The 24,458-nt window shown below is 44.3% G+C and overlaps 1 protein-coding gene across 11 annotated transcripts in view; it reads left to right on the forward strand.

Annotated features, from left to right (window-relative positions):
- Sptan1 (spectrin alpha, non-erythrocytic 1) overlaps window positions 1-24,458 on the forward strand; it is a 72,209-nt gene that overhangs the window by 19,623 nt on the left and 28,128 nt on the right. For 6 of the 11 annotated variants that reach the window (XM_075985662.1, XM_075985657.1, XM_075985655.1 and 3 more), the window contains 25 exons: window positions 1,265-1,405; window positions 1,720-1,866; window positions 4,170-4,303; window positions 4,403-4,547; window positions 4,795-4,949; window positions 5,945-6,080; window positions 7,021-7,122; window positions 8,071-8,208; window positions 8,858-8,968; window positions 9,666-9,743; window positions 9,874-10,029; window positions 10,240-10,444; window positions 10,933-11,114; window positions 11,453-11,696; window positions 11,840-11,962; window positions 12,083-12,300; window positions 13,626-13,718; window positions 14,333-14,467; window positions 15,787-15,935; window positions 16,983-17,042; window positions 18,122-18,320; window positions 19,774-19,878; window positions 20,516-20,539; window positions 21,558-21,593; window positions 23,720-23,767. In XM_075985662.1, the coding sequence (XP_075841777.1) occupies window positions 1,265-1,405; window positions 1,720-1,866; window positions 4,170-4,303; window positions 4,403-4,547; window positions 4,795-4,949; window positions 5,945-6,080; window positions 7,021-7,122; window positions 8,071-8,208; window positions 8,858-8,968; window positions 9,666-9,743; window positions 9,874-10,029; window positions 10,240-10,444; window positions 10,933-11,114; window positions 11,453-11,696; window positions 11,840-11,962; window positions 12,083-12,300; window positions 13,626-13,718; window positions 14,333-14,467; window positions 15,787-15,935; window positions 16,983-17,042; window positions 18,122-18,320; window positions 19,774-19,878; window positions 20,516-20,539; window positions 21,558-21,593; window positions 23,720-23,767 (3,264 nt within the window). The remainder of the gene's footprint in view (window positions 1-1,264; window positions 1,406-1,719; window positions 1,867-4,169; window positions 4,304-4,402; window positions 4,548-4,794; window positions 4,950-5,944; window positions 6,081-7,020; window positions 7,123-8,070; window positions 8,209-8,857; window positions 8,969-9,665; window positions 9,744-9,873; window positions 10,030-10,239; window positions 10,445-10,932; window positions 11,115-11,452; window positions 11,697-11,839; window positions 11,963-12,082; window positions 12,301-13,625; window positions 13,719-14,332; window positions 14,468-15,786; window positions 15,936-16,982; window positions 17,043-18,121; window positions 18,321-19,773; window positions 19,879-20,515; window positions 20,540-21,557; window positions 21,594-23,719; window positions 23,768-24,458) is intronic. The other 5 variants (XM_075985665.1, XM_075985661.1, XM_075985666.1 and 2 more) reach the window with 1 other exon arrangement.

Here is a 24,458-nt window from a genome sequence, read left to right on the forward strand (position 1 = left end):
GGTCTGGCCAGTCTCTGTAGCCCCATTCTTAAGCAAAGAGTTCTATCATCTTGTATTTGAGCTCATACTTCCCATACTGACCCTGACCTGCCTTGGCAGTTTATTTGTCCCCAAAGTTAGCAGTTTAGTTTGACAGGTAGCGTTAGCACAAAGGAAAATGGGTGGAGTAGAAGACTGTGTCTGTGTCCTGTGTAACCTGTCTTGTCACCGGTTTAGACTTTCACACCATACCGGACAGCTTGGCGCCCCATAGTTACGGCCACCCACATTGGGTCTCACATCCGAGTAGGTGGAGTATTGGCTTGTTGTCATGGCGCTGTGCAGTGAAGTGTGTGAGCTCTCCTTTCCTCACAGCTTTCTCTCTGCTGATGAAACCTTCATGCCTGCTTGTAAAAGACTCCACCCATGCTGACTGTTGCCTCTGGCTTTCAAAGTTTTGTTTTGTTTTGTTCTCTTGATGAGAGTAATAACATCTCAACATGGGTGGATCCCAGATTTCATTTTCGTTTGTGTTTGAACCTGTGTGATTATACCTTTGCCTGTCATTGTTACCCAGAAACTCCCAGTGTTTTGGGGGTGAGCATAATCAAGGCCCTGAGGTAAAGTCAAGTACCAGAGACAGCACAAGGCTGAAATAGTTTTCTTGACTTCCCTCGTTTTCAGGTCCTTTCTAGGTCTGTGCTGTGAACACCCAGTGATGCTGGGAAGTGAATACTTCATGAACTATGGCTGCATGAAGTATTCACTTCATGCAGATGTGTAGATGAGGTTTGAACTTAGCTTGAGATGTCATGTTCAACAATGGTCACTGTAAGGCCCTCCAGAGCCTTTTCTCTGAAGAGTTATTTGAGAGCTGATGGTGTTCTATTACTGTAATCCAAAGATTTCACATTGTAGTTCTCTTTAAATGACATTTTATAGTTGTATGAGAGAGTTGCAAGAGACGAATGTGTACCACAACACACATGCAGAGGTCTTAGGACAATTTTTTAGAAATCTGTTCTCCTTTAGCTGTGGCCTCTGGGAATTTAGTTAGCTCCTCAGGCTTGAGTGGCAAGAGCCTTTACCAACTGAACCACCCCACTGGCTTTTTTATTTCTGTTTTTGAGATGGTTTCTCTGTGTAGCCCTCACTGTCCTGGAACTCACTATGGAGAACAGGCTGGCCTCAAACACAGAAATCTGCCTGCCTCTTCCTCCGGGGTACTGGGATTAAAGGCATGTACTACCATCCCTGGCTTAAACGTCTGACTTTTACCCTCCAGACACGTTTGACAGAGCTTCACCGCCAGTGGGAGTTGCTTTTGGAGAAGATGCGGGAGAAGGGAATCAAACTGCTGCAGGCACAGAAGCTGGTGCAGTATTTGCGGGAGTGTGAGGATGTAATGGACTGGATCAATGACAAGGTATGCTTTGAGGGCAGGTGTACTAGGCTCCCCTAAGAGGAAGGAGCCTCCCTGTGATCTGCCTTGAGAGGCAGTGTTAATGCAATTGGAACCCTAGCTTAGATGGAGGGCAGGAGCTGTCTCAGCTGCTCTCTAGGAACCTTTGATTTTGTAACCCTGAAGCGTAGGGTCTCTGGGAAGAACACTGTTAAAGGACAGAAGTAAAAGACTGCATAGAGAATTGTCCAGTAAAGTGATGTGGCCTCGTCCCTAATGTATCTTCTTCGTTAACTGACTGTGTGCCAGTGTCTCAAGCTGGTTCTCTCCCTGAATAGGAAGCAATTGTGACTTCTGAGGAGCTAGGCCAGGACCTGGAACATGTGGAAGTCCTGCAGAAGAAATTTGAAGAGTTTCAGACTGATCTGGCTGCTCATGAAGAAAGAGTTAACGAAGTAAACCAGTTTGCTGCCAAACTCATCCAGGTGAGAAGCAGATTGATGTTTGCTCCTCACAGTGCATTCAGGAGGATGTTTTTGGCAGCCTTAGTTTAATTTTATATGTGAATATTTTGCTTGTATATATGTAAGTGCACTATGCGTGTGCCTTGTGCCTGGAGAGACTAAAAGGGTGTCAGATCCCATGGGATTACAGTTAGAGATGTTTGTGAGCTGCCATGTGGGTCTTCTGCAACCTCTGGGCTGGCTGACACTGCCTGATCCCTAATTACCTAATTATTATTACTTCTCTTCCTTCTCCTCCTCCTCTTTTATTTATCTATGTATTTATTTATTTATCTACTTATTTATTTTTGATATAGGTCTCTTTGTTTTAGTCCTGGCTATTCTTGAGCTCTGTGTGTAGACCAGGCTTAACCTCCAACTCACAGAGACCCCCCTGCCTCCTCCTGAATGCACTATCACACTCAACTGAGATCCCTAATTTCTAACAAGCAGATTTTTGTAAGTATCTTAAAAGTTTTGTCTAATGTACATAAAACCTCATTCTGATTGCTTCTAAATGAGAGCATGGTTTTACCTTGTGGCCCTGGGCAGGAAGGACAGAGTTCATTTGATTTCTTTACTCCATCCACTTTTGGGCCGGGTTGGATGAACTTTTATTTGGCTTCTAAAACTTGTTTCTGGGTTTTCTCAGACTTTGGACCAGAGTGTGGTAGTAAATGCCTACCAATTCTGGCAGTATTGATGGCTCTTACTTCTTTCCCACTGAAGTTTTTCTGGGTCTGGGGGTGTCCTGAAGGACTCTCCACTGGTAGCTCTGGAGCTCATTAGAGGGGACAAAGACAGCTATGTGTGGTGACATCTGTTTCCCAGCACTGGGATGCTGAGGCTGGAAGATTGCAGGTTCAAGGCTAGCCACCTTGTCTCAGAACCCAAAAGGAAAACAAGGTGGGTGGAATGGGTAAAACCACCTATCCTACTGTCTGCATGAGTGCTGTTTTCACCCCCATCTTCTACTACACTAGGGTCCAGTATGTTCTGAAGATATCTAGTAAATGGAAGCAAAACATTTTGCTTTGGGGGTCTGGAGGGTGTCTTTTGGAGGGGTTCAGATTTTAAATTTTCCAGGTATTTAGGGGCCAATACATTTTTTCTTTCTTTCTTTTTTTTTTTAAAGTCAGTGTTTGAGAGGACAGCCAGGACTGCTCAGTAATATCTGTCCTTCTAGAAGGCCAGTGTCATCTTCAAGTCACAAGCCATTTTTCAAAGTTATGCTGGAATAGAGCAGTCAAGCCAAGCCCCCGCATACTCGATCTGACCTCTTCACGTGTTTTGTTTTGTTTTTTCTTGAGACAGGGTTTCTCTGTAGCTTTGGAGCCTGTCCTGAAACTAGCTCTTGTAGAACAGGCTGGCCTCAAACTCATGGAGATCCGCCTGCCTCTGCCTCCTGAGTGCTAGGATTAAAGGCATGTGCCGCCACTGCCCGGTGTTTACATGTTCTTTTTAGCTAAGAGAAAACAATGCATTGAAATGTGATTGGTAGGGAAAAGTCATGCTAACAAGATGTCGCCTGTCTACTTTGAGGAATAAGTTAAATTTTGGCCACTAAGAACTAAGAATCTGGGAAAGAGTACTTAACTGTTCACAGACACCTGAAATGCTGGGTTTTTAAGCACTTGAGGTAGATGGTACATTGCTGAAGTTGCACTAAGTTGGACTCAGTGTGTCTTTTTTTTTTTTCTAGAATTATTTTGTGCATTTTGCCTGCATGTATGTGTGTGTGCCACACGTATTCCTGATTCCCATGAAGGTTAAAGGAAGGTGTTGGATCGTATGGAATTGGAGTTAGAGATAGTTATGAACCCTACTATTGATGCTGGTCCTTTGCAAGACTGACAAGGGCTATTAACCACTCAGCAGTCTTTACTTGGTCCACAGTGTGTTTATCATCTGGTACAGGACAGATATTGTGGCTCACACCTTTAATCTCAACACTAGGGAGGCAGAGGCAGGTGAATCACTGAGTTCATGGCCATCCTGGTCTACATAGCAAATTCCAGGCCAGCCAGGGATGTATAATGAGACTCTGTCTCAAAAGAGAAGACAACAACAATAAAAAAAAAAAAAAAAACTTACACCCTCCAAGGGACAGGAAACAGTTTATCCAAAGAAATGGATACTCTCTTGAGCTGTAACTCCCTTCTTTTCACACAGACCCAGGCTTCTTTACAGTTGTGAAGACTTGCTTGTGTTCTGAATCCAGGCCCAAGATAACTTGCAGGGGTCAGAGGTGGCAGATAAATTGATCCATTCTCTTCCTTTTGTAGGAACAGCACCCAGAAGAGGAGCTGATCAAGACCAAGCAGGATGAAGTAAATGCAGCTTGGCAGCGACTGAAAGGCCTGGCTCTTCAACGGCAAGGCAAGCTGTTTGGTGCTGCTGAGGTTCAGCGCTTTAACAGGTACTGGGGCTGTGAGAGCTGAGCAGAGCTCTTTCTCTGTGGTATGCCCAGTGCACTTGGACAGCTGCATAGCTGGGTTGACTGGTTCCTCTTCTGTAGGGATGTGGATGAGACCATTGGTTGGATTAAGGAAAAGGAGCAGTTAATGGCCTCTGATGACTTTGGCAGAGACCTAGCAAGTGTTCAAGCTCTGCTTCGGAAGCATGAGGGTCTGGAGAGAGATCTTGCTGCTCTAGAGGACAAAGTGAGTTTGTTTGTTTGTTTCCTTGCTTGCTTGCTTGTTTTTCTGAGACAGGGTTTCTCTGTGAAGTCTTGGCTGTCCTGGAACTCACTATTTAGACCAGGCTGGCCTCAAACTCACAGAGATCCCCCTGCCTCTGTCTCCCAGTGCTGGGATTTAAAGTGTATGCTACCACTGCCTAGCCACAAGGTGAGTTTGAAAGTCAGTTAGCAAGGACGGGAGAGTAGTGCTGATAAGAGTCTATTTCTAGGTGAAGGCCCTGTGTGCTGAAGCTGACCGTCTGCAACAGTCACACCCTCTGAGTGCCAACCAGATCCAGGTAAAGCGTGAGGAGCTGATTACCAACTGGGAACAGATCCGCACTCTGGCAGCAGAGAGACATGCGCGACTCGATGACTCATACAGGTAGCAAATGATCCTTTGGTATTTAGCAGTCAGGAGAGGCAGAGGGTCAATTTCAGATACCAAAAAGGTTTCTGTAGCCTGCCAAAAATCACCAGTAAGAAAATGTAGGGTGGGGGCTGGAGAGCTGGCTCAGTGGTTAAGAGCACCGCCTGCTCTTCCAAAGGTCGTGAGTTCAATTCCCAGCAACCACATGGTGGCTTACAACCATCTTTAATGAGATCTGGTGCCCTCTTCTGGCCTGCAGGCAGAGTACTGAGAATACTGTATACATAATAAATAAATAAATCTTAAAAAAAAAAAAGAAAATGTAGGGTACTTTCCCTCACCTACAGTAAAATTCTTTTGGAGAATGGTAACTTTGTAGATTGTAGTCTGTATATAGTATTTATAACTTCATAAAATCTTCTGTCAACTCTTACTTCACTTTGACAGAATGGAAATAACCTATAGTCATCAACATCATTTAGAATAACCTATTAAAACTCAGTAATTGAGCCGGGCGGTGGTGGTGCGCACCTTTAATCCCAGCACTCAGGGGGGAGGCAGAGGCAGGTGGATCTCTGTGAGTTCAAGGACATCCTGATCTACAAGAACTAGTTCCAGGACAGGCTCCAGAACTACAGAGAAACCCTGTCTCAAGAAACAAAAAAACAGTAAATGAAGAACTGGAAAAGTAAAGAACGCTTCTTACTCGCTTTGAATTAGCCCTGGGAATAACAAGGAAGTTAACAATGGTGAATTAGTGTCAGTGACGAGCCAGGACTGTATAAGGAGACCCATCTCAAACAGCAAAATGTGAGACAAGGTGGGGGCATTACCGTGGATGAGAGAACCTGTTTTTCTGCTGTCTTCACCTGAGGTTCAGTGAAGTTTCTTTTCCCAGAACTAGGGTTTGTATGGTTGACTTTTGAGAACAGAATTCAGAGCTTCAGATAGAAAGCCATCTTCTGTCTTGGGACCACTACTGGAAGTGACATACTTTTATTTTTCCCAAGGCTTCAGCGCTTTCTTGCTGACTTCCGTGACCTCACAAGCTGGGTGACTGAAATGAAAGCCCTCATCAATGCAGATGAACTGGCCAATGATGTGGCTGGTGCTGAAGCTCTGCTGGATAGGCATCAAGAGCACAAGGTAGTATTTTGGGTCTTTCAGAACTCACAGAGATTCTCCTGCCTCTGCCTCCCAAGTGCTGGGTTCAAAGAAGTGCACCTCTACCATCCCATTTCAAGAATATTTTAAAGAACTTGCTAGGTGAGGTGGTGCATTATTTTAATCCAGCACTGGGGAAGTAGAGGCAGATGGACCTTTGGATTCCAGGCCAGTCGGGGATACACAGTGAGAACCTGCCTCAAAAAAACATGGACAAGCTGGGCTGTGGTGGTGCACACCTTGAATCCTAGCACACGGGAGACAGAGACAGGCTGATCTCTGAGTTCAAGCCAGAACAAGTTTCTCCAAAGCTACAGAGAAATCCTGTCTGAAAAAACAACAAAAACAAAAACCACAAAACTTACTCATAGAAAGACATTGCAAAATAGATTAACCAAGTAAAATGACTTAACCTAATTTGTAGCTGAATGGATGGTCTTTATAAATGTAGACATTCAGTGCAGTGTATGTCAAAACCTCAACAGAACTGTCATTTGCAAAGAGTAAACTAAGTCCACAAAAAAGCTAAGGCAATTTTGAGAAACATGGTAGAGAAGGAAGGGATTCACTTTACCAGGTACTATAAAACTAGTAAGCAAGTCCATTTGGCATAAAAAAGAAAAATGGAGAGTAAATAGGGCTTGGATCTATGCAAGCGTATGGCAGCTTGATTAATGACACATGGCCTACAGAGCTGGTGGCGTGTGCTTCTCAGTTGGCAGATAATAATTTTCACGTTTGGTTCCTGAAGCTGACACTGGTTAGGAAGCACTTTAAACCTGCCGCTCTGTTTCTTTTCTTAGCAGTGTCACTGAGTGTTGGAAATTCAACAGCTTGGTGTCACTGCCATCATCCCCATGCCTCCCCACCCCTGCCACCACCCAAAAGATGCTGGAAATATGCTGTCTCTTTTACTCTACAGGGTGAGATCGATGCTCATGAAGATAGCTTTAAGTCTGCGGATGAGTCTGGGCAGGCTCTGCTCGCAGCTGGTCACTATGCCTCAGATGAAGTGAGGGAGAAGGTAAAGTAATGAAAAGGGCCTTTTAAAGAGAAAGCCAGGACCAGAGACTACTTCTCTGCCTCTATGGCCAGTTTGGGGCCCACCGTCAATTGAGAACACGTATTATTAGTCCAAGATTCTTCCACAAAGTGGCAGCTTTTTCCTATAGAGATTTAAAAAAAAATGTATGTGGCTGGTTGTGGTAATACTCACCTTTAAATCCCAGCACTGGGGAGGAAGAGGCAGGCAGATTTCTGTGAGTTTGAGTTCAGCATGGTCTACATAGCAAGTCTCAGACCTTTGTAGGTCTTGTATAGACCCTGCCTTGGAGGGGGAAAATATGTAAGTGGACCAAGAGACTTTTTTTCTTTAAAATTTCAGGTATGTGTGACACATGACTTATTTGAAAAGGAATTTGTAAGCCGGGCGGTGGTGGCGCACGCCTGTAATCCCAGCACTTGGGAGGCAGAGACAGGCGGATCTCTGTGAGTTCGAGGCCAGCCTGGTCTACCAAGGGAGTTCCAGGACAGGCTCCAAAGCTACAGAGAAACCCTGTCTCAAAAAACCAAAAAAAAAGAAAGAAAGAAAAGAAAAGGAATTTGTAGAGAGCCAATCCTGTTTTAGTATTTGGAACGAATAGGAAACAAATTGTAAAGGGTCTCAGTCATTCATGAACTTATCCGGTTGGGATGCCCATTCCGTTGACAGCTCCTATTAACATCACTTTCAGAGTTTTTCATCTATCTACTCCCCACCTTGGCATTTTTACCCAGAATGCTTATGACAGTAAATTCTAGGTTAGTCAGCATGGGATTCTTGTGGACAGCACACTCATGCCAGTTCTGTGGTATTAGTATATCTCATGATACACTTATATACATTAAGTGCTATTGCACGAAGAAATATCTAAAGCCTAGCATGAGCTGTCTCCCAGAAGGTGGAAGGTAACTTTGCTTCCTGTTTCCCAAGCTGAGCATCCTCTCAGAGGAGAGAACCACCTTGCTGGAGCTGTGGGAGCTTCGAAGGCAACAGTATGAGCAGTGCATGGACTTGCAGCTCTTCTACCGTGACACTGAGCAGGTGGACAACTGGATGAGCAAGCAGGAGGTAATGTTTGTCAGGAGCCCCTATCAGGGATGGACAGGAGTCATGTCCCACCTCTGCAGCGAGTGCTGATTTTGTTTCAGGACATCAGAGCCATTTCAGTTTTGGATAGCACTAAACTAAGCAGGCTTATTTTGGCCCTGTCTACCTCTGGTACTGCTGAGACAGGAAGGCACTTAGAAAAGGTTTGTGCAGTACAAAAAGGTTTCTAAAAATTAGAATTTAGCCTATGTGTAGTCTGAACATAAGAGAAGTCACAAGAGCTATGTGAGAGCTGGGGTTCATGCGTGTTTGTATTTAGACTCAGAAAGCTAAGGCAGGAGGGTCACAAGTTTGAGGCCAGCTGAACTACTTAGAAAGTTAAAGAGCATCTAGAATGCATAGTGAGACTTTGTCTCAATATCCTCCCTCCCTTAAAAGAAATAATTAGAAAAATGTTTGGGAGAATATATGATAAGGATTGTTTTCTGGTGTTCCTGGTTGATTTTTTTTTTAAGAGAATATAAAAAGACTAGACTTTCTTGTAGTAATCTCAGAAGTTTAATTGCCATAGGATATTTCCTGTCTGTGTTTTGCCAAAATCTGCTTTTGCTTTTGGACTGTAGATGAATGAGCAGTCCATGATGTTGCAAACTTCCTGTTCTTTCTCCAGGCATTCCTGCTAAATGAAGATTTGGGTGACTCCTTAGACAGTGTGGAAGCTCTTCTGAAGAAGCATGAGGACTTTGAGAAATCCCTCAGTGCCCAGGAAGAAAAAATCACAGTAAGACCCTTCTTGTCATGTGGTCCACAGAGTAAACAGTCCCTTTGTGAGAGGGTTGGGAGATGTCTGTAGAGCACTTCCAGGAACACGTAAGACCCCATGATGACATCATTCGAGCTTCTTTTATATGTAACACAGCTTTATGAGCAGAATACTTGCTTGATGGAAACCTCCCAATTGAGATGTACCTTTGACTGACACTGCATCAGAGTAAGGCAACATGTGCTCTTCCCATAAAGAAAACAGCTTATTAGAAAGGATCAGAAGTCTGTTGTCCTACATCTGAAACATATTAGATGCTCATGCAGCAGTTGCTGTCTGCACACTTGAGGGGAATGAGCAGTCTGGAACTCTTACCATAGCATCAGTAGAATCCTTCAGGCTTGTCCACTTGCAAACACTGTCATGTCTGCGTTTGTAGAGCTCACTCTGGAGAACCAGATACTTAACAAAAATAAAGTATCTCGTAACATTTTACATTTAGGATTTTGTGTTAGACTGAATTTATAGCTATTCTAGGGTACATGCAGCTTGTGAACCACAGGTTGGACATGCCTGCAGGTGAGCATAATCATTCAGCTGGGCCCAGTAGTGGGCACATGTCTCAGTGCAAACCTTGACTGTAAAGATTAGAATGTTTTCTCTGTAGCACAGTAAAGGCACAGTGCTCAGTGACAACTCTTGCCTTCCTTTCTAGGCACTGGATGAGTTTGCAACCAAACTAATCCAAAATAACCATTACGCAATGGAAGATGTGGCCACTCGCCGAGATGCTGTGAGTTCCCTGGGCTTAGCATGCTCCTTTCCTGTAGTGTACACGTTCTCTTTCTGAGATACTTGTTCAGTTGACCTGGCCACATTTTGGGGAATAAGAACTGTAAAATCTCGTCATCCCTATCTTTTAGCTCCTGAGCCGCCGAAATGCCCTCCATGAGCGAGCGATGCACCGCCGGGCACAGCTGGCCGATTCCTTCCATCTACAGCAGTTCTTCCGTGATTCTGATGAGCTCAAAAGCTGGGTCAACGAGAAGATGAAAACTGCCACTGATGAAGCTTATAAAGTAATGTACAATCAATTTTGTCACATGATACTTGTTATAAGCTAAATAACCTTTCCAAAAACTAGTTGTAACTACAAAACAAAACAAAAGGAATTAAACAAAACGGGTCCTACAAACCACACTAGTTAACGTATGCTGACTGTTTTATGGGCATGAAATTACTCTCCATACTCAGGTTCAAGACACGATCCTCTTTTTTTTGATTGACAGGATCCATCCAACCTGCAAGGCAAAGTCCAGAAACATCAGGCTTTTGAGGCTGAGCTTTCAGCAAACCAGAGCCGTATTGATGCCCTAGAGAAAGCTGGGCAAAAGCTCATAGATGTCGACCACTATGCCAAGGAAGAAGTAGCAGCTCGTATGAATGAGGTCATCAGTTTGTGGAAGAAACTTCTAGAGGCCACAGAATTGAAAGGTATGAAAAATAGAAAGAAGAGTGTTTGGTAATAGGAGCATTTGGGAATCTAAACACTACTCTCTGTCTTTGCATTCTAGAACCAGACACCAGCCAGGAAAGGTAGAATGGTAGTTTGTTGTTAAGGGTTGTTTGCTATATAGGGATTACTTGACCTGAGTTCTCAATAAATCATTCCGTAAGTGTGATTGATGGGTTTGTTGGAGAGACTGAAGAGAATGAACTGAGCCTTCTCACCTAAAATCACAGATTAGCTGTGTGCCAGAAGTAGTAGTATCTCATGGAATTAACGACGCTTTCCAGACAACCTCTAGTTGAGCCTGTAGAATGTAGAGCAGAGGTCATACTAGAGATGTTTTTGTTCCCCTACTCAGTAAAGCCGGATAATGAATAAGAATCTCACCATAATCCTCCACCAGGATACCGTAACTTGTGATCAGTATTAATGGATCACATTATTAGAAAATTAAGCCCACTTCCTTGAACAGGAATAAAGCTCCGTGAAGCCAACCAGCAGCAGCAATTTAATCGCAATGTTGAGGACATTGAATTGTGGCTGTATGAAGTTGAAGGTCACTTGGCTTCAGATGACTATGGCAAAGACCTCACCAATGTCCAGAACCTCCAGAAGAAGCATGCCCTGCTAGAGGCAGATGTGGCTGCTCACCAGGTGGGATGGGGAATGGGACCTGTGGTGTAGGGCAAGGCAGTGCTGAATGGGAGACTGTTAAATAGTGAACGTTTCAAATGAGACTCTTAGGGGGAAATGAAGTGTATGACTCTTACAGAACTTCATATGCTTCTACTCCGAGCTTTCTCCCTCAGTGCTCTCTAGGAGCACTCTAGGGAAGGCCATGGCAGAACAAATATTCTCAGAGTAGGACGAGCACCATGTTAACTTTCCTTGGTGTCTGATGAATCTTCACCCCAAGTAATGGGCTGTAGATGTGCAGAAGAGAGTCTCTGGGAATTGTTTCCAGTTTTCAAACCTTAGCCTCCTATTCCCAGGATCGAATTGATGGCATTACAATTCAGGCCCGCCAATTCCAAGATGCTGGCCATTTTGATGCTGAAAACATTAAGAAGAAGCAAGAGGCCCTTGTGGCTCGCTATGAGGCTCTTAAAGAACCCATGGTGGCCCGGAAGCAGAAGCTGGCAGATTCTCTTCGTCTGCAACAGCTCTTCCGAGATGTGGAGGATGAGGAAACCTGGATTCGAGAAAAAGAGCCTATTGCTGCATCCACTAATAGAGGTTAGTCTATCTGCCCCAGGCGGAACTATGCCACTGCGGCATCCCATAGCATACAGGAGATATATCAGAGGGAGTGCCACACTGGTGGGAGCCCATAGTGTCAATTCAATGCCAGTTGATGAGAGAATGTGTTTTGCTTTTAGGCAAAGATCTAATTGGAGTCCAGAATCTGCTAAAGAAACATCAAGCCTTACAAGCGGAAATTGCAGGGCATGAGCCCCGCATCAAAGCAGTGACACAGAAGGGAAACGCTATGGTGGAAGAAGGTGAGTGAGTGTACTCAGTGCCTGGACCCAGCCAGCAAGGCCAAGGCCAAGTCCCCTTCTCATTCTGTTATGTGAGTTTTGCCGCCATGTCAGGTGTTCTTCTCACCATCATTCCTCCAGGCCATTTTGCTGCAGAGGATGTGAAGGCCAAACTGAGTGAGCTCAACCAGAAATGGGAGGCACTGAAAGCCAAAGCCTCCCAGCGGAGGCAGGATCTAGAGGACTCACTGCAGGCCCAGCAGTACTTTGCGGATGCCAACGAGGCTGAGTCTTGGATGCGGGAGAAGGAGCCTATTGTGGGCAGTACCGACTATGGGAAGGATGAGGACTCTGCTGAGGTAGCGCAAACCTGGGCATCACATGTAATGTGATGGGCCCAGCCTTAGAGTAGAAAGCAAGGTAGCGGAAAAGGGAAAGTATCCTGCAGCTGCTTTTTAAGGTGTTTAGGAATGTTTTTTATTTTTTATTTTGGAAGTTCAGAATCAAAGAAAAGATTGCCTGTCACCCAGCTTCAACTGTTAAGTCTCATTTGTTCTCCATCATGTTCTTGCAGACATGTAGCAGACCAGCTTATACAAGCATGCCAGGACTGACACCCATGTGAACTTAGCAGTGCATGTATATGAAACACTTTAATACATACACCAACACACATTTACTCTTTTTGCTAATCATCTGTTGTTTTACTGTAACTCTCATGTTTGATCCACGAAGGTCTGAGACAGTCTCGTCAAAAACAGAGAGCTGGGGCTACTGCTCAGTGGTAAATACTAGTGTAGCGTGTACGCAATTCTAGATTCCATTTCTAGTACCAAAAACCTCCCTAGGTAAGCTGAGTCTTCACATAGACAGTATTTTCCTCAAGAATAGAACCAAAATTGCTAGAAATGGTGTTAGTGGGAAGCGACAAAGTAGCCTTGTAAAGAGGAATTCTCAAATGTGTGAAATAACTGTTGCTTGTGTGTCTGTATATTTCAGATACTTTGTAACTAGGTAAGGGGCGGGGGAAGAGATTGTAACTCAGAAGTATCTCTTCTCTGAAATTAAAAGGAAAAAGAGATAGATTGGCAAGATGGCTCAGTGGGTAAAGGAACTTGTGCCAAGCCTGTTGACCTGTGTTCAGCACTCATCATGTAGTGGAATCAGAGAACTGACTTCCGCAAGTGCTCTGACCTCCATGCATGTGCCATGGTGTATGCACACACAAAGAATAAGTATAAGCCATGGTGAATGGGGAAAACTCCACAGGGTCCTGTCCTACATGCAAAGCTATCAGTGGTCAGTGGCTGAGAGGAAAATCAGTTTCCTACTGAGAGAAGCTCCCAGGTCTGTTGTCCAGTCACAAGTGGTCAGCCCTGGACACAAATACACGTGTGCAATAATGAATGTACTCAGTAGGGTGTGTGTGAGAGAGAGACACACACACAATAGTAATTGTAAAAAAGGAGTTCATGAAATCAGAGGGGAGTCTAGAAGTAGTTGAAGCGGAGCAAGAGAGGAGAGGTATAGATGAACTACTTGTATATGATGTTCTCAAAATTTAAAATTAAAAAGTAAATATACAAAATGTAAAAAAAAAAATTAGGAGTGTAAAGAACAAGTAGCAGTCATATTTTGTTACGGCGCGGGGCCTTTGGATAAGGTTCCCTGTATATGGTTTCAGGCTCTGCTCAAGAAGCATGAAGCTTTGATGTCCGATCTCAGCGCCTATGGCAGCAGCATCCAGGCTTTGCGCGAACAGGCCCAGTCATGCCGGGTAAGTAGTGCTGAGGAACCAGGAGGGGGCAAGGGAAGTTGACAGACATTTAAGGCTGTGGTCAATATTCTTTGGTTTGGGTTTGTTTGTGGCAGGGTCTCACTATGTAGACTAGCTCCAAACTTGAGTAAATCACATGCCTCTACTTCAATTGCTGGAGTCCAGTTTTTTAAGGCCATACCACCATACCTATGGGAAACATTCTTCTCACACTAAGGTCTACAGTCAGACACATTTAATTGAGGAAAGTTTTTGTTTGGTTAATTTATTTTAATGCTCAGCAGCTTGAACAAATCCTTTTTGGTAACTTCAGTAAAGAGCTATCAAGGAGCTGGGTGTCGTGGCACAAACCATTAATCCTAGCATTGGGGGCAGAGACAGGTCTCCAGGATGAGTTCAAGGCCAGTCTGGCTATATAGTTCCAAGTACTAAAACAGGATTGGCTCTTTACAATGTTCTTTTTAAGTTTCAGGGCCACACACAGTCAAAAAAAAAAGACAAAAAGAACTCTCATAAGTGTGTATTTAATGTCCCTGTTGAAATTGGACTGCTGTGTGCTTGGTGATACGTTATGAGTGGCATTTAATCATTTTGCCTTTCCTTTGGCTTGTTAGCAACAAGTGGCCCCCATGGATGATGAGACTGGGAAGGAGCTGGTCTTGGCTCTCTATGACTATCAGGAGAAGAGTCCTCGTGAGGTCACCATGAAGAAAGGGGACATCCTCACTTTGCTCAACAGCACCAATAAGGCAAGGCACGGGGTGGCCAGGGTTGGGTACATCAGCACCATGGAGTATGCTCTCAGCCATGTGTCCTTGGGTAGAATGGAAAGAGAGAAGAGGGTTACTTTATCAAACTCACAGTCACTCTTCATTTATCCAGAGCCACATATGACTAGGGAAGTACTAGATCAATCCTCTTGAGTCTGTCATATTATAGATAGAGCAAGAGTCACCTACAGGATTTTCACAATCACACTCAAGTGGCCTGGGTGAACACTCTCCCTTCTGAGCCGTGGTGTTTGTTTCATAACTTGCACTGTTGGTGGTGGTTGTGGAAGTTAGGGCCTCATGAAGGCTGAACAGGCACTGTGTACCACTGAGCCTTTGTCTGTTGGTTACTCAGCTAGATTGTATATGGTTATACCTCAAGATTAGCAAATAGTTGAAGGCAGCTGTATGCACTTCATCTTCTTCAAGTTAAATGCTGCTCAGTACATCAGCCTTCCTTCCTTAGCACATGTAGGTGTGACACTGTCTGTATAAGGAGGGCTGTGTTCACCTGCATAATACTTGACTGGTCATGAGGGATCCTGCCTCCCATCTTAGTTACGGTCAAAGAACTGTTCTGCCCATTACTAGGGAACTGTAACCCCATCCTGAATGAGTAAGGAAACTCATGAGTCTTATCTGTTATTGTTACTCTCTTCTTTTAAATGGGTAGCCCAGGCTGGCCTCAAACTCGTGATCCTCCTGCCTCTGCCTCCTCCAGCAAATCCTACCAGCATGTGCGACCACAACCGACTGTTACTGTCTTTTGACTGATATCTAACTCTCTGGTCCACCTAGTTTGTACAAAAGCTATGTCACCCTACCATGCCTTTTAAGGTGAGGTTGAAAATGTGTCTGCTGTACCCAGCATAACTTATAAGCACATATGACAGATAATTGAATTACAGTTAGTGTAACTGAAGTTCTTGATGAGTTTGGTTCCAACATACAAAAGCTAAATAGGTCTGTGTTGCTGGTGACTGTAGTGTTGGACATAAGGGAAGACTGGCCTCCATAATTAACTGCATTTTTATCCTGTACCCTTCCATATGTGGCAGTACAGAGACTTTAATTTGTCACAGGCTTGAAGTAACAAAGCTCCTTTGGATGACTGCTACACTCATATGCAAATAGGCCAGTGTATTAGGGATGGAATTCTAACACGCTCTCCTGGTCTCCTTGAGCGTACATGCGAGCACACACAGAGGCACAAAATTAAAAAATGAAAAAACAGGCCAGTGTGAGCTGTCTTTGATGGGAAAAGAATGTGCTTTTCAGTCCTCTTTTTTTTCCCTTAGGACTGGTGGAAAGTGGAAGTGAACGATCGTCAGGGTTTTGTGCCCGCTGCGTACGTGAAGAAGCTGGACCCCGCCCAGTCAGCCTCGAGGGAGAACCTCCTGGAAGAACAGGGCAGCATCGGGCTGCGGCAGGGGCAAATCGACAACCAGTAAGGACTTGCACACACACAGCACAGGCTAGGCAGCACTCAGGGCTTAATCCAATCCTCAAGTCAGTTACAGCCAGTGCTTGGGGTCTCGGGGCCCTCTGTACTCTTTCTTTTTCCCTCAAGTCTCCTAACCCATAAACTTCCCTGTTAGGCCCAAACTCTTGACTAATACAATCTCACTTATTTTTTTCCTGTGCTTCTGAGGTGCTTTTTCTAAACCACATTTTACTACTTTATATAATGTTTGCCTTTGTCTTGTAGTCAAGATTCTTTTTGGGTTGGATTTTCGGGTATCTTACCCCCCTTGGCTCTGCCTCCCTTTGGACAGCTGCCTAGAGAGCTGCTCTCTCTTCCATAGCTTTGTGTTCAGAGATTGCAATTTATTTTTTAAGCTTGTTTTCTCCTCATCATATAGATGAGCCCCATACTGTATACTACATGTCTGTCCTGTAGTGCATACCTTACTCTACTAATGAAATCAACAGCTTTGGGCACCTGGGAAGTACCCAGGAAGTATATTTCTAAGTCCAGTAGGGCTTAGAGTAAGAGCTTTTCTGACCTTAATGATCTTGAACTGACAAGAACCATTTGTACACTTAGACATTCTTTCTCTGTTACTGCACAGACAAGGAGACCCTTGGGCTTGTGTTTTTGTCACGGTCACAGACTTGGGTCAAAAAAGAGCACAAATGTTGGTGGAGATGGTGTTCTGAACTGGCTGTTAGAATCAGCACTGTCCTTCAAGTCTGTTTTGTCCCCTGGCCTTGCTCTCTGCAGCTAAGTGTTTGCAGTACAGGGAACGTTGCTTAAGTGTAGCAGACTTGTGAGGAACATGAAGGTAAACTAACCCTCTCATTTAATTTTCCTACTGTTTCTCCACTGATTTTATTCATGGCCTGAGCTGCTTCTAAGTGCTTTTGAATGATTCCTAAGTTTTTCCTACTTCGAGCATCCGCCATCGTGGCACCAGTCGGAGCTGCTGCTTTTCATTCCTGTGGATTAATCCCACTAATGTGTGCATGCTTTTGCTGTACCCCCTCTGTGCAGGACACGCATAACTAAGGAGGCCGGCAGTGTATCTCTGCGTATGAAACAGGTGGAAGAACTGTGAGTAGGCTGAGAGCCTCGCTGAGCTCCCCATGTCCACTGCTGCACCTGTCCATTCTCCCTCTGCCGCTTTCCTACAGAGCTGTCTGTTCAGAAGAAGGTGGTGCAGGGGACCTGCCACATCTGCAGCACGGCTCTGCTGGCTGTTAGAGAGCTGCCAGTGGAATTGCTCTCCTCGGTTGCTTCCGCCTGCTTGTGTTTGGAATGGTGTTGGCTTACTCTAGTTTTGTGATAGAGCAGGAGCCATCTCTGTCCTCTGTGACCCTGCAGCCAGTTTTGTCATGTTCTTCAGTAGGGAGGAAAATAAGTGCTGCTTAGAGGTTGAGGGCTCTGACTTCTGTTGACGTGGTACTTTTATTTATTTGGGAAGCTTAGATTTCGTGATGATTTTCAGATTTTTCCTTAACTTTGAATTTCAGTTCTTACTCAGAAGATCTGTTGTTTTTATGTCTCTAAAGATAGTGGCAGCTCAGCTGTTTTGTATCTTAGTTCTCATGGGCTAGAAAATTCTTTGATTCTTCTTAGGTCTTGCAGCTGGTGCTACGCACCTGAAATTCTTTCAGTAACTTGCGCAGAAATACACAGCTCGCCATGGAAGTGTCCTGTTGACAGAGATGGAGCGTCCTGTATTAGACTGTGCTAAAAACTCATTATCTTTCCCCACTTAGGGGCTGCTTAGAGAATTATAAAAATCCAAAAAATCCCTTTTATACATTATGTAGTTTCATCTTTATGTAGCTTCATCTCATCTCTCTAGTGTAGTCGCATGAACCTTTTATTTCTGTGCTAAGTGCTTGGTTTCAGGCTTCTGTGGTCATAATAATTGGAAAATTGACCCAGAGATAAGTGTGCCCAGCCAGGTATGACCAGTGCACTGTGCGCTTATCCATGAAGCTGTAGTTTGGGGGCTTAGTTGGTATCCTCATCTTTATGTGCACTGATCCTTTGTTGAGCCTTTGTTGCTAGGCATCATCATTACAAACTCATGCCTTGGATCACACCTTAGATGACTCGTGGTTGGTCCTGTGTTGGCATCTTTGGTTTCTTGCCCATTTTGTCACCCTCTTGACTTCTGTCAGATATCAGTCTCTGCTGGAACTGGGTGAGAAGCGGAAAGGCATGTTGGAGAAGAGTTGTAAGAAGTTCATGCTGTTTCGGGAAGCAAATGAGCTGCAGCAGTGGATCAGTGAGAAAGAAGCCGCTCTTACGAGTGAAGAGGTTGGCGCAGACTTGGAGCAGGTTGAGGTGCTGCAGAAGAAGTTTGATGACTTCCAGAAGGTATGAGAAGCTTGCGGCGTGGCTGCGAAGTTGTGTAAATATGTAGGTCTTGAGTCGGGAGGCTCAACAGTTACAGGCACCCAGAGGAGCCAATTCCATTCCCAGCATCCACCTAGTGGCTCACAACCATCTATACCTCCAGTTTACTTCCTCCACAGGTACCAGCCACAAACTTGGTACATGAACACACATGAAGGCAAAACAATATACACATGAAACTAATAATTTGAAATCTTTTTAAGGAGCTGTAGTAATGGCTTAGAGCTTAAGAGCACCGACTACTCTTGCAGAGGACCCAGGTTTGATTCCCCTCACCCACATGTTTGCTTACAACTGTCTATAACTCATACAGTACACAGACATATATTTCACATACAATAAGTGAATCAAGTTAAAAAAGCAGCTTAGAATTTAAATTTTTTGTTTTTTGAGACAGTGGTCCTCTGTGCGGCTCTTAGCTGTCCTGGAACTCAATTTATAGATTGGGCTGTCCTCAAACTCAATTTATAGGTTGGACTGACCTCAGACTCACAGAGATCTGCCTGTTTCTGCCTCCTGAGTGCTCAGATTAAAGGTGTGAGCCACCATTGCCTGGCTTTAAGTATATATATTTAATATATTTATGTATTCATTATGTATTTATATATTTAAATACATTCATTCATTATGTATTTGTGTACAGTGCTCTGTTTCCATGCATGCCTGTACACTAGAAGAGGATATCAGATATCATTATGGATTTGTGACCTGTCATGTGGTTGCTGGAAATTGAACTCAGGACCTCTGGAAGAGCAGTCAATATGCTTAACCTCTAAATACCTCTCCAGCCGTGTGTGTGTGTGTGTGTGTGTGTGTGTGTGTGTGTGTGTGTGTGTGTGTGTTGGTTCTCTCTGGGGCAGTGGTGGTGCACGCCTTTAATCCCATCACTGGGAGGCAGAGACAGGTGAATCTCTGTGAGTTCAGGCCATCTTGGTCTAAGAGTGAGTTCCAGGACAGCCAGGGCTGTTACATGGAGAGACCCTATCTCCAAAAACGGGATGGGTTGGGAGGGCAGGTTAGTTCTTAGGATGTGAGAGGGCTCATGGGGCTAAGGCATTTTCCACCAAACCTGAGTTTATTCTGTGTTCAATCTCTAGGACCCATTTGGTGACCGGAGAGAACCAACTTGCCCAAATTGTCCTCTTAATCTCATACATATACTGTGGCACACTTACCCTCACTGCACACAGAAAAAAAAATACAAAAACAAAACAAAAATAGTTTTAAATAGTTGGTTCTCTTGGGTCTGACCACAGATTACTGAAGTGAAGATAACGTGGATTGTGCAGTCTATGTGACTTAGAGTTTACTCTCTGTAGCTCCCGTGTTTGTCCAGTACTGGGGACTTAAAGTCTCCCCCCGCCCTCCCCTGACTTGCTATTGTGTATTTAATTATTGTGATTTTACCTTAAAGGATCTGAAAGCCAATGAGTCTCGACTGAAGGACATTAACAAAGTAGCTGAAGACCTGGAGTCTGAAGGTCTGATGGCGGAGGAGGTACAAGCTGTGCAACAGCAGGTGGGTGTTTTAACCTTAGCCCCAGAGGTCACTTTCTCTCCCCCCACCCCTTGTTGTTGGGATTAAAGGTGCACGCTACCACTGCCTGGCAGAGGCCACACCTCGTTATATAACACAGATTTGAGGCCAGTGTAGTTCACACTTCATTCTATGTTCTCCCAAGCCCATGAAGAACTGTGGAAGTTAAATGTCTTTGGTGCCATTGACTTCACATTCTTTTTGTTGGTTTTTTTGTTTGTTTGTTTGTTTGTTGGCTAGTGCCCTTAACCACTAAGCTATTGCTCCAGCCCCATTTTTGTTGGTTTTTTGAGACAGGTTTTGTCTGTATTAGCTCTAGCTGTCCTGGAACTAGTTTTGTAGACCAGGTTGGCCTTGAACTCACAGAGATCCAACTGCCTCTGCCTCTCAAGTGCTAGGATTAAAGGTGTGTGCCACCACTGCCCACTTGGCTTAAAGTTCTTAAGTTTCTTAAATAGATAAAGTTTTTGCATGTAAGCATTTGATTTGGAGTTCTGCTTGCCATTGAGCTAGATTTCTAGTCTGTTTTCTGTGGCTCTTCTTTTCACTGACATTTACTGTATGGCATTCCGAAGCATGTTTCCTCTGTACTAACACTGATTTCCTTCTCACCTTGTAGGAGGTGTATGGCATGATGCCCAGGGTAAGTCACAGGTTCCACGTAGACCTCAGACTGGGTAAGGATTTAGATCTTGGGAAGAAGTAAAGGCAAGAGCTGATGAATGACAGTGACCTTTTGTTGTGTAAGAATGGAAAAGAAGAGGGGCTGGAGAGATGGCTCAGCGGTTAAGAGCATTGCCTGCTCTTTCAAAGGTCCTGAGTTCAATTCCCAGCAACCACATGTTGGCTCACAACTATCTGTAATGAGGTTTGGTGCCCTTTTCTGGCTTGCAGGCACACACACAGAATATTGTATACACAATAAATAAAAAATATTAAAAAAAAAAAGGAATGAAAAAGAAGGCATCTGTTTTGCCTGCCATTCTCCAAACAAAAGTGGGGGTTTGCTATTAGAATGTTGCGTGGAACTCACTGTACAGCTCAGACTGGCTACAGAATCACAATCCTCCTGCCTCTGTCTCTCTAATGCTGCAGTTACAGGAGCTAACTACCTATCTGGCCAAAACATCTTTGATCTTTATCTTTCTAAAATGTTTTCCCTAATATTATTTACTTATTGTTTTTTAAAGAATTCTATGAGTGTGGCATAAAGAAAAGATGGCCATTATATTGAATTCCATCCTTCCACTCTTTTACTGGATTTGGGGGGTAGGAGACACAGTAGGGAGCCATAGAGTTGGCCTAGCAGTCACAAGCACTTATTGCTCTTGCAAAGAATCCGAATTCAGTTCCAGCACCAACATCATGGGTGGGTCAAACTGTCCTTAACTTTGATGCCCTCTTCTGAACACCCTGGGCACCAGGCGTGCAGGTGGTGCATGTACATACATGCAGATAAAACACTCATATACACAAAAAAGATCTTAAAAGGGGAGAGGGGGATTTTACCTTCCAGCAACCCTAGGTTGTTTGCTGGATAGTCAGCTCTGAGTTCCATAGTAGTGAAGATAAACTATTGGGAGTCCTCTAGGAGCACAGTCGCTGACTGGGAAGGTTCTTTGCTTATGACACGCCGACTAACTCTTTTTTTCTTTGACTAGGATGAAGCAGATTCCAAGACAGCCTCCCCATGGAAAGTAAGAACTCATTCTGCACTTTACTAGTTCTAAGTTTTTTGCAAATCTTATGTTCTTTCTTGTGTGCCTTTTTCTTCGTTTCCAGCTTGTTGTAGACTTTCACTTGGTTGGTGTGGCCTCCTTCCAACCTTAGTGGCTATATTCTGTTGTTTGTGGAACTGGAAAGCCTAATACACAGAAGCAGAATACCAAGTAAGGTTGGGCAGTCTTCATCCTAGAGTACACTCAACAGGAGGCAGAGGATGGTAGGGCTGAGAATGAGAGTGACAGTCCTTCTGTCTGATCTGAGTGACCAGATCTGTAACTCAAGGAAGCCTGTGTATAGAAGATCCCACCTCCAAAGCAGGAAGGGGAGGAGCAAGTTACCCCCACAGCTGACGTCACTGGCACCCGAACAGCAAAGGTCTGCCAGGGAATGTGGAAGGAGGCTTGATGTGCTGTGCTTCCAGCTAAGATCGCACCACCAGCAGTTTCGGTTTTACTGGATCTTCTCTTCTTGCTCAGCTCTCATAATACATCGCTTAAGCTACAAACTAGTTACAGGTAGACTTCTGCGTTACAGAAAAGGATGTTCTTGGGACGTAGAAGATAGCTCAGAAATCTAGCAGAGAAGGCCTTCCTTCACCAGCCTCCCATGTGCACACTTGTGCTGTCATCTTGTCTAACCTGTCTCAACCCAGCCTCAGTGTCCCTCATAGTTCTGTTACTAACTTGGTTTTAAAAACAGAAAAGAGCAGGGCGATGGTGGCACACGCCTTTAATCCCAGCACTCGGGAGGCAGAGGCAGGCGGATCTGTGAGTTCGAGACCAGCCTGGTCTACAGAGCTAGTTCCAGGACAGGCTCCAAAGCCACAGAGAAACCCTGTCTCGAAAAACAAAACAAAAAAACAGAAAAGATATGAGACTTTTTTTTTTCTCATTTGATTCCATTCTCCATGTCCCGCTGTTACTTTTTCTAACAGCAAAATTTAATGAACTTCCTATCTGAATATTCTGCCAAGCTTTTCTTGCAATATATATTCTTCTGAAAATAAATTTAAAAGGGGCTGGGTCTCATTTTATATTTCTGGCTAGCCTAGAATTCACTACATAGACCAGCTGATCTGGAAGTCACTGTAGGCCAGGCTAGTCTTGAACTTATGGAGACCCACCTACCTTTGCCTCCCAAGTGTTGAAATTAAAGGCATGCACCACCATGCCTAGCTGAAAAGAACAGAGTTTAGAATTACAGTTGTTTGTGGTGTGTATGTGTGTAGAAGCACACATCACCACGTGCTTAGGAAGGTTAAAAGACATTTGCAGGGGCTGGGTGTCCCTTTTGTGTAAGTTGAAAGGTCATTAAGTTGGCAACAGCTGCCTTTGCTTGCTGAACCATCTCACTGGCACAGATCATTGTGAAATGTTTCTTATTTCTAAGATGGATTGGGAGATGATGGTTCTGCCTTCTGGACCTGTATAACACCCACATGTCATCTGTGGTTCATGAGAACATTTGATGGCTTCCCACCCCTACATCAAAGCTGAGCCCTGCCTCCTTTTGTCACACTTGAAAGGTTTTGAGCCAAGAGGAATTTTGTTTTGTTTTTAAGCCAGGTGTGATAGAACATTTTGGTGCTCCTCAGGTGTTTACAAGTGTCTGCATTGTGAAGAAGAAAGCTAATTCACTGGCTAGCTTCTGTTGTCCTTCAGCAATGCTGTCCCCTTTTCTTCAGCACACTATTAGAAACCACAGCCTAGTAACCGCATCAGCCATGGAATGAGTGATTTTGGGGCCTCGCTAATAATGAACAATCACAGCAGCCAGTGTATGTGGAACTGTTTTCTGGAGGGTTCTTTGGTATGGACAGTAAAGTGCACCATTTATGACTCTTGAGCTGCCCTTCCTTCAGCAGCTATCCTCAAGGCTTTCCTCTCGACGTGGGTGTGCTTCATCCTGCAGCCAACTCCGCTTATGTACTTGGTGTTTTTTTTCACCTTTCTAGTAGTTGGAGTTTTTATCAATGCCCCTGCTTCAAATGTTGGCCAGTGTAGGGTAACGCGGTTTGAGTTTTGGGACCTGCACATTGGCCCCAGCAGATCTGTCTGTGAAAAGTCTCTTGACTGGTTTCCCTGTGCTCTTTTCACAGTCTGCTCGCATGATGGTCCACACAGTGGCCACCTTCAACTCTATCAAGGTAAGAAGTGATAACCAGCTACCCTGCTTACCCTTGCTTTTTTCTTCACTATTTTCTCTCTCTTGACTACAATAGAGGACGTGCTGGTACCTGACCCACTTCCATAGGTCTCAGAAACATGCTTAAGCATCCGCATCAAATGTCAAGTCATGAAATAGCTTGATTGGGATTCTTTCCTTGTTGTTGTTTTGGTTTTGGTTTTCAAGACAGGGTTTCTCTGTACAGGCTTGCCTGTCCTGGAACTCGCTCTGTAGACTAGGTTGGCCTCACAGAGATCTGCTGCCGCTGCTGCCTCTGCCTCCTGAGTGCTGGGATTAAAGGCCACAACCATCCAGTATATTCAGGTTTCTTGACTCAGACTTTAGTACGGGCATTTTGGTTACTGTTGTATTGCTGTGACAAAACACCATGACCAACGCAGTTTACAAAAGATGGTGTTTAACTAGGCTTTTGGTTTCAGGTTAGAGTCCATGATGGGATGGCAGCAGGAACAACTGAGACTCTCATCTTACTCTACAAACAGGAGGCAGAGAGAATAGACTTGGAATGTCTAATCCTTTGAAACCTCAAAGCCTGCCCCAAATCCTAGTGACACACCTCCCCCAACAAAGCAAGACAGTTGCTTCCCAAACAGTTCAGTCAATGGGGACCAATAATTCAAATGTGAGCCTGTGGGGACCATTCTTATCCA

Source organism: Microtus pennsylvanicus, chromosome 9, assembly GCF_037038515.1.
Source record: "Microtus pennsylvanicus isolate mMicPen1 chromosome 9, mMicPen1.hap1, whole genome shotgun sequence".
Lineage (NCBI taxonomy): Eukaryota > Metazoa > Chordata > Mammalia > Rodentia > Cricetidae > Microtus > Microtus pennsylvanicus.